This window comes from Alosa alosa, chromosome 3 (genome assembly GCF_017589495.1).
Source record: "Alosa alosa isolate M-15738 ecotype Scorff River chromosome 3, AALO_Geno_1.1, whole genome shotgun sequence".
NCBI lineage: Eukaryota > Metazoa > Chordata > Actinopteri > Clupeiformes > Clupeidae > Alosa > Alosa alosa.
The window spans coordinates 25,579,071-25,593,477 of NC_063191.1; the positions used below are offsets into that span (position 1 = coordinate 25,579,071).

Here is a 14,407-nt window from a genome sequence, read left to right on the forward strand (position 1 = left end):
TGGAATAAAAATGACACATATAACACCTTGATCGGAATAAAACTGCCGATCCGATTAAAATTGTAATCAGAATGAAAGGGGTGATGTATTCCGTTCTTATTCCGATTAAACAGCCATGTATACGGTCAATCGGGTGGCCTGCTGTAGCAAAGCAAAGCAACAACAGCTATTCCGATCAAAGGTTCTCGAGCGTTTCTAAGCACCTGTCGGAATAAAACTTTTCATTAGGAATAGTTTCATTGGAATGACTAAAAAAACTGTCCATGTAAACCCACCTACTGATATCATTCTTAAGCATCAAGCTATTTACAGGTTAGTAAAGACCTCAATAAGTTGTTTTTTGAATATAGCAAAGTATGCTGTGCATTTGAAATAGCTTGACATGATCCATCCGTTTTTGAGAACTTTTAACAGCAAATGGCTGTCAAATATTATGAGAATCCAACAGAAGTGCACATCCTTATGATGTGCAGATGTGCATCAGCTATACACACTAAAATAAATATTTTTGAGATTCAGACTTTGTGGTCTTCATTTACATCTCTGGGGGCCCACAGTCAGTGCTGGGCCCTTAGAATCACCCCAGTGGTGCCTCTGTGTTGATCCATTACGAGTCAAGCCAAGTCCAAGAAACCTCTGCTGAATGTCTCACCACAATTACAATGAAACCCTATGTGATTTTAACCTTAAAATCAAGGATTCAAACTCATTTTGATGCATTCTGACTCATACTATAGGGATATTGCTTGTGGATATGCTGGAAAATGGAGTGGAACGAACATCAAGCAGGGCGGACAGGGAAGTCCCTCTCTGTCTTCAAAAAACTAACTCTTCCTAACTCTTCCAAGAATACCTCCTCTCCTAGCGCTTCGGACAACCTGACACACCTGGCCTGAAATCCTGCACATTGAAAAATAACACTGAAGAAGATATACTGTATATATATATTTTAATGTTGAAAATTGATGAAGCCTAAAGGCTGAAACATTTTGTTTGAAATCTCTGTCGCTACTAAAGGAAATATTAAAAAGAACGTTTTTGGAGTGCACCCTTTTTTGATTTTGAGATGTTGAAAATGAATGCCAAGGGGTAAATTCTTACATCATGTTACTTTTATATGAGTACTTTATTGTTTGATTGAACTGTTAAATAATGTAGTCCTTGAAAGTACATGTGCATATCATATATCCTGTCAATGCTGAAACTAAAGTAGGTCATAACTACACAAAACTGTTAAATGTAAATAAATTGAACAAATGAACAGTGTCCTCTGTGAACAGCCCTGTGTATAAACTCCTTGTTATAAACTTGTGCTAAACCTCACAGATATGATATCATAGGAGCTTTTTGTGATGATTTGCGGCAACAAATATTTTTGTTGTTAAATACATGTCTCTGTTATGGCCACCTAAAGAGCAGGGGAATGCAGTACAGAGTTTTACTTTGGTGTCAGTAAGAAAACCTAATAAAACGCCATGAAGACCATTTGACGACACATACCTCGTCCTTGCAAATGGTATTGGTTCCCACTAAGTAGCCTTTGCGGCAGAGATGACTAATCAGTGGGAGAGAACATTCTGACAACACAGAATAATAGTTCTGCTTATATTGTCATTGACAATGGACATAAACGCTGCCAGAAATGCATGGATGCCGACCATTGTTCTCCTTGGGTCCACCATTGGGTCCATTCAGCAGATGGCCATACTGCTAATTCATCAGCTTTTGACATTTGAATAACAACACAAGTTGGCCCCCTGGTTTTTGTATAAAAACAGAGCTCAAACACAGGGTTAGTACACCAAAACTGAAGCTCTCTAAACCATCAACATGGGCAAGGTACACATCTTCAGATTAGTCATTGATTATTTTTTCAAGAAAAAATGGTTTTCAGAATATATCCAGTTGTACTGTTTAGGTGCATTTGTACTTTTTACTAATATACAAGTCTGTTAGGGTTTGTAATTCACAAATGTGTTCAAATTAGTCATGTTGTGCATGTTCTCTCTGTTGCAGATCGTGTTTTACGAGGACAAGAACTTCCAGGGGCGCTCCTATGAGTGCATGAGTGACTGTTCCGACATGTCCTCTTACCTCAGTCGCTGCCATTCCTGCAGGGTGGAGAGCGGCTGCTTCATGATCTATGAGCGCCCCAACTTCATGGGTAACCAGGTCTACCTGAGGAGGGGCGAGTACTCTGATATGCAGCGTATGATGGGCTCTAACATGAATTTCGATACCATCAGGTCCTGCCGTATGGTCCCCCATGTAAGTAACCAAAATCTATTCCATTCAAAATTAAAGTGGTAGGGCATCTGCTGGTATATGCATAGTAACATACACTGATAAAAAATACAGCAATTTAATGTTCAAATGGTTTTATTACTTTTACAGCACAGAGGACAATTCAGAATGAGGATTTACGAGAGGGAGAGCTTCGGTGGTCAGATGATGGAGCTGATGGATGACTGTGACTCCATCATGGACCGCTACCGTATGTCTGACTGCCAGTCCTGCAATGTTATGGATGGCCACTGGCTCATGTATGAGCAGCCCCACTTCAGAGGCAGAATGATGTACATGAGGCCTGGCGAGTACAGAAGCTTCAGGGAGATGGGAATGAGCAACATGAGGTTCCAGAGCATGAGGCGCATCACTGACATGTGTTAATTTCTGTTTACAATGACTCATTTATAAAAAATGTGTAAAAAAAGTCGCAAAATAAATTTAAGAAAATAATTCAAGAAATACTTGGAGTTGTGGTTTAATGTAGGTCTGGTTTGAACAAATGCATGTGCTCTTTATTTTCACAGCCTTTCAAAGCATTTAGCATTTCCCAAACATAGGCATTAGAGGGCACATCAGTATAAGATAAGTAAAATGCCTTCTACTAAATAACATAGAATAAACAAGAGAGAGACAATAACCCAAAATATGAAGAGTCCACTAAAAGATATCCAATTGAAACAAAAATTATATCTTTATTTTAGTGAAGACTCAAGAGAGGAGTTAGACAAATTGGACTCCTGGACTCCTTGTCCGTGTATTTCTTTTTATAACCATTTGTTCTGCTAACTATGGGCGAAAAAAATGACCATCAAATTCTACACACCAGAAACTCAAGGCATCAGTGTCATGGTGCACACCAGGAACTTACACAAGAAAGTGCCGCATGCACACCAGAAAGTGTCTCATGTGCACCAGAACATTTTGCCAGCTCACCATAGTTTCATAGTTGAGATTTTTTCTATGGGAAAATGAATTATCACACCTGTTAAACTCTTGCGGGGTTGAAGAAATCATAAATGCAGACGTTTGCTCTACACAGTTTTGTCCTCTGCCTTCAAGTGGATACTGTGATCTTTGGTACATGAACGGCACTCTTTGATCTTTGCTACTCCAGAGCTAACTTACAATGTAACTTGCCATAGGTAGTTAGCTTCAATTAACACCCGGATCTCCTTATATGGGCAAAGATGGCAGCTTTAGTTGCTTTTTGTAGGTGAACTTTAGAGGTCTTTCGGGAGTGGGTCTGGAAAAAGTTCATTGACTTATGACTTCCAGCAGGGGTGTAACTAGCAGTGAAATTAAACGTAAAGGTGCGATTTGTAGGATTGTTACCGAACGTTCTGTAGGCCAAAATCAAAACACTGGTGAACGTTCACAAGACTACCAGACGCGAGCCTCTTCTGGGTTGCCAGATGTAATGAAGACTTATAACGTTAGTTGACCTGCAGCTGCTTTAACGTTTCTCCAACCATGACCCAGCATCACATTATCTAAACAGTGAAAACAAAAAATACCTCTCTAACCAACTTAACATATTTAGCTGAAGTTAGCGATGCAGATGAAGTTTAGCATAGGCTACCTGTTGTAGAGAAATATGGCCAGCTCTGTGTCAGACTTGATATTCTTCGTTTGACGAAGACGTCACCATCTCAGGAAGCTCCTCCGATGTCCACTTAATTTGTTTCTTGTTTTAATTTTGGAAATTTGCCTGCCTCTTGTAGGCGTTCATGACTACAACTGACAGCTGTTGACAGTTGGCCTTTGCTAATTTGGCAACCCAAATAGGAGGACGTGCTAGCCCATTATTAATACGCTATTCTAGAATTAATCGTTCAAAACATAAACGAAAATTCCAAGAGATTCCGCCCCTCATTTTTTTCATGGGTTTTACAGGGTTTTACAGGTTAGAGTAATGTTGTCAAATAAGCCATTACTTCAATTCATCGTGTTTCCTTACTCTCTGACAACATATGGTGATAATTTTTGGAATGGTACAGTTTATTTTCCATTATTTAATACATACTAGTCCTTTAAACTGGTACATCAAACGATGTAGCGGCTGATGTCATAAACCAGTAGGTTGTTGTTTTTTTGCTGTAGTGTAAACCAATGTCACACAGTAGCCTAGCCTACAGAAAACACAAATCGATGTGATAATATAAGCATCTCGCCTGCTAGCATCACGTTTAAAAGTGACTAGCTCAATTGTAAGTCCAAGCACACAGAAGGGTGGAATACAGCTTATTATAGCTGAAATATCATCTACACACTGCAAGCATTCCAAAAATATATACTTTAAGGGACACCAGACACAAAATGGCAAATGAGCGTATTTCTCTAAATGGTGGCATATCCCTTTAAGGCTTTCAATTATCAAAAAATGTATGCAGTGATTATCTTTATTTTGTTGTGAGAAATCAAACACATGTTTGAGGCAAAAATTATTTAATTTCATTAGAAAAAAAGTCTTTCAAATACACATTGGAGAGATGTTAAAGAGAAACTATGCAGTTTTGACAATTTCTTCACTGTTCTCTCTTTTTTTTTGCTCGCAGGTTTCCCTGCAGAGCTCCCCCTACAGCTTCAGAGTATATATTTTACGACACTCCTCAATCTGTTAGTCTGCCGTTTCCTCTTTCTCAGTTCCTCTGACAACGGTTTACTCGCTTTCTGCTTCTTTTCGCTACCTTGTTGTAGCCGGTGCCTGGCGTTTGTGTGTGTAGTGCCGTAAAGCAATTTGTTACATCGTGAGGCTGCGAGACTTTCTGTCTCTGAGGCCATCGGCCCGCCGGCCCAAAGTTGCAAGGGTGGTTTTTCCACTCACAGGCGCCAGGGGGAAGCAGGGCGGCCACCATTCAACCCATAAAAAATCATATAACCATTTCAATGACTCCGAAGCTGTTCAGTTAAGGTAAATTAAGCTTAAAAAATGCATAGTTCCCCTTTAAATTCCTAGGTAGGGGATTTCACATAGCCAATTAACAACCAAAAATAAGTGACTGTTGCCAGCTGGTACATAGCTGTGCAGTAGTCTATATAGGCTATGTTAGTTAAATCTTCCCTCCCAATCCCTTAAGAGACGTGCTAATGAGAGTGCTCTCACCCTGGGGTTTTAGCTGGATTGCTAGCACGCTACAGTCTCAGGGCGAGTGCAGCACTGAGCTGCAGGGTAAACACAACATTGGTGCCATGACCCAGATTGGGAGTGAGGTTTAGGGGGATGAGTGTACTGGTAGCCAGCTGGTACATAGCTGTGCAGTATGTAGGCCTATGTTAGGTAAAACCTCCCGATGCCTTAAGAGATCTATGTTAGTGAGAGAGCTAGCACCTGGGGTTTTAACTCGATTGCCAGCATGCTCAACTCCCAATCCGAGGTGCTGCGAGTTGCTGGTTAGAGTGCAGGGCTGAGCCGGTGTTTCATTGAATTAGGCCCATAACCTCCGCTCCTCCATAGCAGTGGTATCTGGTGTCCCAGACCCACCCCCCTCAACACTTATGATGGATTCTCTACCAACAAATTCTTTGGTTGTTCCTCTTCGTTGCCTATTATGATCTGATCAGCAGCATAACCAGACAAACCACAAGCCCTTGATTACTGTAGTTAACTTGGATATCATGGGATTTTTGATAGCCTTGATACAAGCACCCACTAATACCAACGTATACCTACAAATTCTTCAGTTGATGCTCTTCATTGCTGTGGCCGTTTTTGATCATATCAGCAACATACCTAGCCAACCCGCAAGCCTTTGGTGCGGGCACCAACAAATACCAACAAATTCTTTGATACCAAATTTCAACTAATATTACAAATTCTTCAGTCCTTCTTCCTCTTTTTTGCTGTGGCCATTTATGATCCGATAAGCAACATATCAACATACGAAGCAATATCATAATCTATCATAATTTCCTTGTATTTTTGTCATAGCCTAATTGTGCAAATTGTGTGTGTGTGTGATTTGGTAGCCCCTGTGTTTTGTGGAGTGAGCTGTATGAAATCAATGACAAGCTGAATAATCAATTAAGTTCAAGTTTATTATCATGTACTCATAAATAAGGCAGGAGGGTGAAAAGACAGTGGCTGGAATGACTGGGTTCATACACTTGGCCTTTCTTCTGCAGCGCTGGCTGTAGAGGTCCTGGATGGATGGTAACTCAGTCCTTGTAATGCGCTGTGCTGATCTGATCTGAACTCTTTGTAGCGATTTTCGATCCTGGGCAGTGCTGTTACTATACCATGTTGTTATGCCACCAGTCAGAATGCTCTCTATTGTACAGCGGTAAAAGTTTTGGTATTATGCAATATTTTGCAGTCCATACCAAATTTCCGCAGACGGTGCAGAAAGAAGATCTGCTGTCTAGCTGTCCTTGTGACCAATCAGTGTCCAGCTCAGATCCTCACTGATGTTTATATCCAGGAATCTGAAGCTTTTGTTTTGACTCTATCCACAGCTGCACTCCTGATGTGAATGGGTGCACGTTCTTCTCCCCGCAGCCGTCTGTAATCCACTACCAGCTCCTTGATTTTTGTTACATCGAGCAGCAGACTGTTATCCCGACACCAAGGTGTAAATTAAGTAACATTTTCAGTAAATCTTTTCTCTGGCTGAAATTGCCCATTGCAAAATATTCAGCCCAAAATATCTGCCATTTAAAGCTTTCAGTTTTTTAATTTACCCACTAATGATGCAAATCCTTGCCACCAGGTGGTCCCCTTGAATAAACCTCAGAACTGACGTTCAGAGCATGATTGTACAGAACTGTTCACTGCAATGAACCATGCATCATGCATCTAGTGTCCATAAGTGGGTACTTATGAAACATACATGTGACAACTGTAAGTGACCCTTTCAGACCACATTTTGTTATGTTTCAGACTCATCTTAAAATGGATTCAATTCATTTTTTCCCTCATTAATCTACACACAATAATCCAACACTCCACAAAAAAAGTGTTGGTGTTATGACGCTTGCAATTGAGCTATGGTGCATCCTGCTTCTATCATTGGTCCTTGAGATGCTTCTACAACTTGATTGGAGTCCATCTGTGCCTAAATGCAAGCATCATAACAAAGGGTCTGAATACTTACTCATACGTGGAGTTAGTGGGGGGGCAGGGGGAGCACTGCACCCCCTGGTGGAAACGGATAATTGCATTGTTTCAAAAATTAGTGAAATACGTCTGGCATAGCCAGATATTAAAAAAAATTAAATAACACAAAACAACAATATAAGGAACGGGCTGCGGTGGATGATGGGAGCAGCCAGGTTTTCTTCTCTTGCGATCCTTCACATTGAAAGTGACATTACAACCTGACGAGGCATGCAGGACGCGAAAATTACTGTTGCACTAGTATGGACATCTTGTCGTGCCAACGTTGCAATAAAGGTTGTGTCGTGGAAAAACTAGTCCACTTTCGAATCCACTAGCAATTTATCACTTGACTATTCCTAATTAGCACTCTGGGACAAAGCGTCCGAAGGAGACAGAATAGACAGGAGATCTCTGAAGACTGCTGAATCTTTATTCACCGTATTGCAGTGATAATTCAGTCTAAAAATGTTCAGACCAGGTGTCAAGCAATAGGGTGAGGTGAGATGTCATCAGATGGTGGCCCCCGATGAGATCTAAAATCAAAATGGCTGCGGCCTATCTTTTATACTCCTTAACCTTGAAGTTGGGCCTTCTCGCCACCCTCGAAAGACACCTGTTGGCCTATCAGCATCCACCAAGGTTACTGATATTGGTGGGACCCCTTGTCATATCATGCATAAAAATTATATGCAAAACTGTCTGATTCTGTTTTTTTCCAGTTACCATTACCTCATCCTCTAAGCTCTTGACCGTCTAGGCCCAGTGTCACTGTGCACTCATTCACCCCACTCTTTGACACCTGGTCTGGTCTGCTTAAGATGTGTACAGGCCTTGAAGTCTCATAATAATTGCAGTAATATCAAAGTTTATAAAAAACATACATGCATCCTTTAAGTCATAGAAATCCACCACAGTTGCCTAAATGCCATGTATATAAATGTCCTGTCAGCTTACTAATTGATTTTGCGTTGTGTGTACATTTGGACTTTTTATTCCACTTTGTTTAAACAGCAAAGTGGCAAAGCTTTGTTCACCTGTTTGGAACTGGCTGGTGAATGTGACGCGCGTAGGCCTGGCTAGATGACCCTTTTAGTGCATCTAGGCCTACTGATCGCTTTTTTTCGTGTCATTCTTAACATGTCTTAACATAATGGCGTGATTGTGCTTCGTTTCTGCTTTTGGAGAGGCATCAGACTGTAGGTGAACACTTCCTTTGATTCTTGGAGTTCTCGCTATGATTTAAGTCTGCCCTGCACTCAATAGCCTACAGTTTGGAGTTTACTTACTTTGCCTTTGTAGAATCGAATTTGAGTTTTCAATGACTCGTTCTCCTTAAAGGTGCCATGTGTAATGTCCGCCAAAAAATCAATTCATACTCCACATTCCATAAAAGATTGGGGCAGTAAACCTCCAGAAAGCTAGTTGGTCTACCCTAGAGTAATAACCAAGACATGTGTATTGCATTTTGGCTGGCGGTTATGTTGCCCGCATACCGCCTCCCATGGCCGAAACTGGAATTATGACACCTGTCGGGCTGTGGCTAGTAATTTAGCATGCTAATTCAGGTTGATATCTCTGCAGCACTATACCTTGTCATTTTTTTAATGACATCATCGCCCTTATTTCTTCTCATTCTTTTGATGCGTGTAGCTCATTTTTTGGACATTTTTACCTCAATTCTTACACATGGCACCTTTAAGCTAAGCATGCATGAACCGATGCATCTTGTTATTTAAAACTCCACTCTGCTAGGTGGCTCGCATGCCAGCAGCACTCTTGAGGCGGAGGTTTACCAACGTTTCACAAGCACAGCTAAGCTAGCTGGCATCCGTTACACTAGGCTATATAGTTCGTTTTTAATAGCAAACAGAAGTGTCAAGATGGCAACAGGTCATTACATTCTTTAATTGACAAAATATGATTGTACAAAATATTCAATCAATGTTGCGCAAATGAGGCTAGAGGCGGTGGATTAATTTATCAAAAGTGAGCAGCAACTCTATGGGCTAAGCCCCGAATGTTTTCAACTGCTAGGTGACACCCCTGCCCTGTCTATTGCGTTTCAAGACAACCGTGCTGCATTGAATTTCATGAGGACGAATTGTTAAATTGTTACAATGTAATTATATTTTCATTATTTAGCATGTTTGTTTTCTACCTATGTGCTCATGCTGTGTTCCCCAAGTGGTAGGCCAGGTCTCAGCTGCTACAATTATTTTTTTTTTGTCTGCCCCCCCTGGCTCGAATGTCAAACTCCGCCTATGTAGGCTACTTACTGTATGTAAATGGAATATTTCAGTCTTTTATTTTTTTATAAATGTACAAAACACTCTGAACACCTGCTTTTTTGTGGATTGTTGGAGCATTGTGTGTAGATTGGTAGATTGGTCAAAAAAATATGAATTGAATCCATTTTAAGATTAATCTGAAACATAACAAAATGTTGAAAACTTGAAAGGGTGTGAAAACTTTCCGGTTGCACTGTAGAGTTTAATGTCACAGAGATAGAGGGGAGAAAGGGGCAATTGGAATGGCGGCCTGCTGTTCACAAATTAAAACAAACCTTATTATTGCAGCCAATATGCTATAGCTAATTGACCTATCGTATGACTTTCATAGGTGGCAGGAGTAGTGTTACATAAGGACTCTCAGCAGTATACTGAACAAGAGGTGGATGGATGGAGAAATTAATACCACTGTTAATTATACAAAACGACTGTATTTAAACTGACTCTTCTGTGGAGAATATTGTGTAATTCTGTAAAATTGTGGTGACAGTAGTATGGATATCACAAAACTGACCAAGAAATATTACCTGTTTTCAGTAAAACCTTTACCTAAAAACCATGCTGAGTGGCAAAATAATGACACGATACACCATTAGTTTGGCTGTTTCTTTTATTTTGCTACTCAATTAGAGTAAGAAATGCGTTTCATGGAACCAATCCTAGGGTTCATGGCACCCCAGTCACTGAATCTTCTGTACTCTCCAGGCCGCAACAGATACTGGCGACCCCTGTAGTTGGGATGCTCATAAAAGAGCCAGTACCCATCTATGACATTGCACGAATGTATGTCGCTATTGTGGAAACGATCATACAGGGATGGGCAGTCATCTGTGAACTCCATCGTCTGACCACCAGAGTCGGAGCGTTCATAAACTTTCATTCGGTGGGATCCCTGGTGCTGTAAGTGTACGAGAAGGAGAAAAATTAATTCTGACTTCTTGTCAGAATAAAACATAGTAGCCTTTTGTTTTATAGATGTATAGATTAATTTATAGATTAAGGTTTAGATGTTGGGTCAACTGTGACAGCTTGAAATTATATTTTTTCAGTTACACTTTACTTGACAGTATCAACATAAGAGTGACATGACACTGTCATGAACATGTCTTAAAGGCACACTATGCAGGTTTTTTAGCTTAATATGCAAGTTTTTTATCTTAAAGGAATTATCCGGAGTAAAATGCACTTTAGAGCAATTTACGGATGATTGGGAGTACACACGTTGAGTTGACATCAAAATCATGTCATTCGGATGTGTTTTGAGAAAGTTTGATTTTACCGTTTTTAGTCAAAACTCGTTAGCGTGGAAGTGAGAAGGGCATATTATTTCGCCGCTACAAAACGCTATTTTTATACCTCTTTTACAGTTCCAAACAACATTATGGTCGGATAGAGAGTCCAGAATGAATTTCATCAAGCCAGTACCTTTCCGGAAATGTTGCCATCTTTGCTGTCATCTTTAGGGGAAAGTCCGTAGGAGTCAATTGCCAAGTATGGGAGTAACACGCCCTGGAAATTCACAATTTCGTCGCCGTTTAAAAAAAATATATATTATATAGTCCAGTATTTCTTTTGAAATTGAAATGAAGTTGTATGGACTGGACTATGTTTTTTTTTTTTTTAAAACAGCGACGAAATTGTGAATTTCGGCAATCGACTCCTACGAACGTGTCTGTAGTCAAGGGCATGGTGCAATAAATCCTTTTAAAAAGTAACATACAAGAGAGTACGGTTTTCCTCCACTTCTAGATTGACATTTTTAACTCGCACCCAAAGTACTTCAATAAGTACATTACATTACATTTGGCTGACGCATTTTTAGCCAAAGCGACTTACATATGTCAACTATTACATTGTCCCCGGAGCAACATGGGGTTAAGTGCCTTGCTCAAGGGCACAACGGTGGAAGCCGGGAATTGAACAGACAACTTTCAGACTAGACTACTGCACGCTAGCCCAGTTCCTTAACCGCTACACTACCACCGCCCCTCGTGGTAAGTACGTGAGTGAGCGCGCCTATATTGCTGAAACTTACATGACAGTGTCATGTCACTCTTATGTTGATACTGTCAAGTAAAGTGTTACCCATTTGTTCTAAACCTTTGCATCTATAATCCTGAATCCTGAAACTCTGAGGAGACATGTCACAGGCTCTTGTTGGCTTCAAAAGAAGATATGTCGATGCGACAAGGGGATCTACCAAGCTTTTCAAAGTTGACTGTTCCTTTCCCTGCCTGTAATGACCATAGTACGAAACCAATTGTATGTAAATTTCAATTTCAAAATAAAGGCTCACCCACAAAATCAGAAAACAGTTATTGTGTGCACATCCCACCTTCTGGCAGGTGCAGGACAAAAGAAAACTATACTCAATTGAAAAAAGCTACAAAATCAGCCTGCTTTTCCCAGTACATTTTTCAGAGTACGCTAGAACATCATGTGAAAAATATCTTGCAGACCTGACAGCATCTCATATGATTGAAAAGTATATGGGAAAAGGCCTACTCACAGTATTACTGTGTATTTAAAACAATACAACCAAGATTTTTAGCTGTATTGGCACCTTGTGTTTTCCGTTTGAGCCAGTGATGCAACCTACATTCAGTAGAGCGAGGACATTTCCATCTCCACTTTCAGTAGTGTTTAAAAACATCCAAGTCCATATTTCATTTTGTGATAAAAGTTGGTGCCTAATGTGATAGATTTGTTAAATATAATTCCATTTGTCCATTTCCTCAGTTAAATCCATTGACCTATCACTGGCTCGCTGTGTTCAAAGTGTTGTGGCGTGGCCTTTAGTGAAACATATGGCCAACAAGGGTTGCTCTTTCTCTGTAAATCAAAATGATACGAAAAAAATAAAAAAAATAATAATAATATATATATATATATATTCAGCTCACTTGAGGGATCGTACAACAGGACCTAACACAATCATTAAAGCCCATCCAGCGTTGATAATCCGGATATTCACCCCTGCGCAGGAAGTACTGGTAACCCATGTAGTTGGGGCGCTCATAGACCATCCAGTTTCCGCTTTCCACGTGAATGGAGTTGCAGCGGTTGAAATGGGAGTGAAGGTCAGTGCAGTCACTGTTGCCCTCATAGGAGCGCCCTTGGAAATTCCTGTCTTCATAGAAGATTATCTAGAAAAAAAGATGGAAGCCGTTGAATAGTAGACACACTCCCGGGGTGCCATTGTTCTGTGTACTCCCTGCAACAAATGAAAGGAACATGTATAGAAAAGCACACACATGAAGGCCTTACCTTTCCCATTGTGTTTTTAAAAATGAGGTCTCTGAAACAGTGAGGTGAGTAGAGAGGCCTTTTATATCCTGTAGGAAAACAGACATTGTTTGTTTAGTCAATTAAGTTGAGATGTCAGCTGTTTTGAAAAGAATGCGTCGATGCCAAATTACAAAAGGTATTTATGTTCCTTCTCAGTGCTAGTCACCTTATTGTCATTTCAACAAACTGTCACTTCATTACACGGATGTATTTGATTAAGACTTTTTAATGTTACTGCACCCATAAAACTTTAGGTAGGTGGTTGGGAAAACTCTCAATTATAAATTTATCAAAGGGAGTCAAAACATAATTTAATAATTTAGTTCTTATCCAATCATTATATTTGTCACATCAGTTTTAATCATACTTTGAAACTGATAGTTATGCCGCTATTCAATAATAGAGAAAGCTGAAACTCTGGGTCCTCTTGCCTGGTGTTTTCCGTATTGTTTTGGTTCTCTGGATTTGGATCAAGTCCAGCACACTGCTCCATTGCTCAGTGAACTGACCCCGTGCCAAGAGAGTGAGTGACCATACTGTAATATGTGACTGGCTGGCTTTGCCATTTGCCCTCTGGTGGTCCTAAGTGAGTGGTGGTGGCACAAAGGTCATGCTTGAAACAATCCTTCCACTTAATTTGCCCTGTGTGTTTAGGACTTATGGGTCATGCAGATGCTGGTAGCCTGAATAATAGCAATTATTATGACCGCCGCGCAGCGAAGGTTTAGTCAGTTTCTTTTTCTTCCAGATTTTTTTTCTAACCACTCATGTGTAACCCATTATGTGAATTTAGTGACTGTACACCAACTGGCCTGTAGATGGCCGGACACAGTTTTCTGTGAATATCTCGAGAACCGTAGCGCCTAGGACAGGGGTCGGGAACCTTTTTTGCCTGGAGAGCCACTTTTACCAAATGTATTTTTTTAAATCTCAGAAGAGCCACATAAAGACGGTTACAAGAAAAAGTTTAGATATTTAACATACAGTTACTTTCATTCAACAGAGGATTTTTTAATACATTTTCTACTAGTTTTAAAAGTAAAGTGCAAGTACATTACATTACATTTGGCTGATGCATTTTTAACCAAAGCGACTAACAACATGGTAAACAGTTTAAGTTTTAAAGCAATTCTCAACAATTTAGGACAATTTAAAAACAGTAGAGTACAGTAAGAATAAGTGCATCAGTGCTGTTTTTAACAGTTACGTGTCAGTTCAACGTTCGACGGCTGGTAAGTGCTAGGATCAGCAAGACTTGTTGTAAGTGGTGCTATGAGAGGAGATGTTCTCTAAAGAGCTGGGTCTTCAGGAGTTTTTTGAAAATGGAGAGGGATGTCCCTGCCCTTGTAGGAACTGGCAGTGTGTTCCACCAACGAGGAACAACAGATGAGAAAAGTTTGGATTGGCCTGAGCATACCGGTGGTAGAGCTAGGCGTCGTTCGTCTGA

The 14,407-nt window shown here is 40.3% G+C and overlaps 2 protein-coding genes across 3 annotated transcripts; one reads left to right on the top strand and one right to left on the bottom strand.

Moving 5' to 3' along the window:
- Positions 1 to 1,798: 1,798 nt before the first annotated feature.
- LOC125292046 (gamma-crystallin M1-like) lies at positions 1,799 to 2,748 on the top strand. Of its 2 annotated transcripts, XM_048239133.1 has the most exons (3): positions 1,799 to 1,839; positions 2,017 to 2,268; positions 2,395 to 2,748. In XM_048239133.1, exons 1-3 carry the CDS (start codon positions 1,831 to 1,833, stop codon positions 2,668 to 2,670), a joined length of 537 nt encoding a protein of 178 aa, XP_048095090.1. In that variant the 5' UTR covers positions 1,799 to 1,830; the 3' UTR covers positions 2,671 to 2,748. The 2 variants fall into 2 exon arrangements, with proteins under 2 accessions (XP_048095090.1, XP_048095089.1); XM_048239132.1 differs by lacking the exon at positions 1,799 to 1,839 and having other exon boundaries at positions 1,999 to 2,268.
- Positions 2,749 to 10,264: 7,516 nt separating this feature from the next.
- Positions 10,265 to 13,017, bottom strand: LOC125292632 (gamma-crystallin M2-like). Its single transcript, XM_048240031.1, has 3 exons — positions 12,940 to 13,017; positions 12,576 to 12,818; positions 10,265 to 10,570 (listed from the first exon to the last, which is right to left on the bottom strand). Exons 1-3 carry the CDS (start codon positions 12,946 to 12,948, stop codon positions 10,295 to 10,297), a joined length of 528 nt encoding a protein of 175 aa, XP_048095988.1. The 5' UTR covers positions 12,949 to 13,017; the 3' UTR covers positions 10,265 to 10,294.
- Positions 13,018 to 14,407: the final 1,390 nt, after the last annotated feature.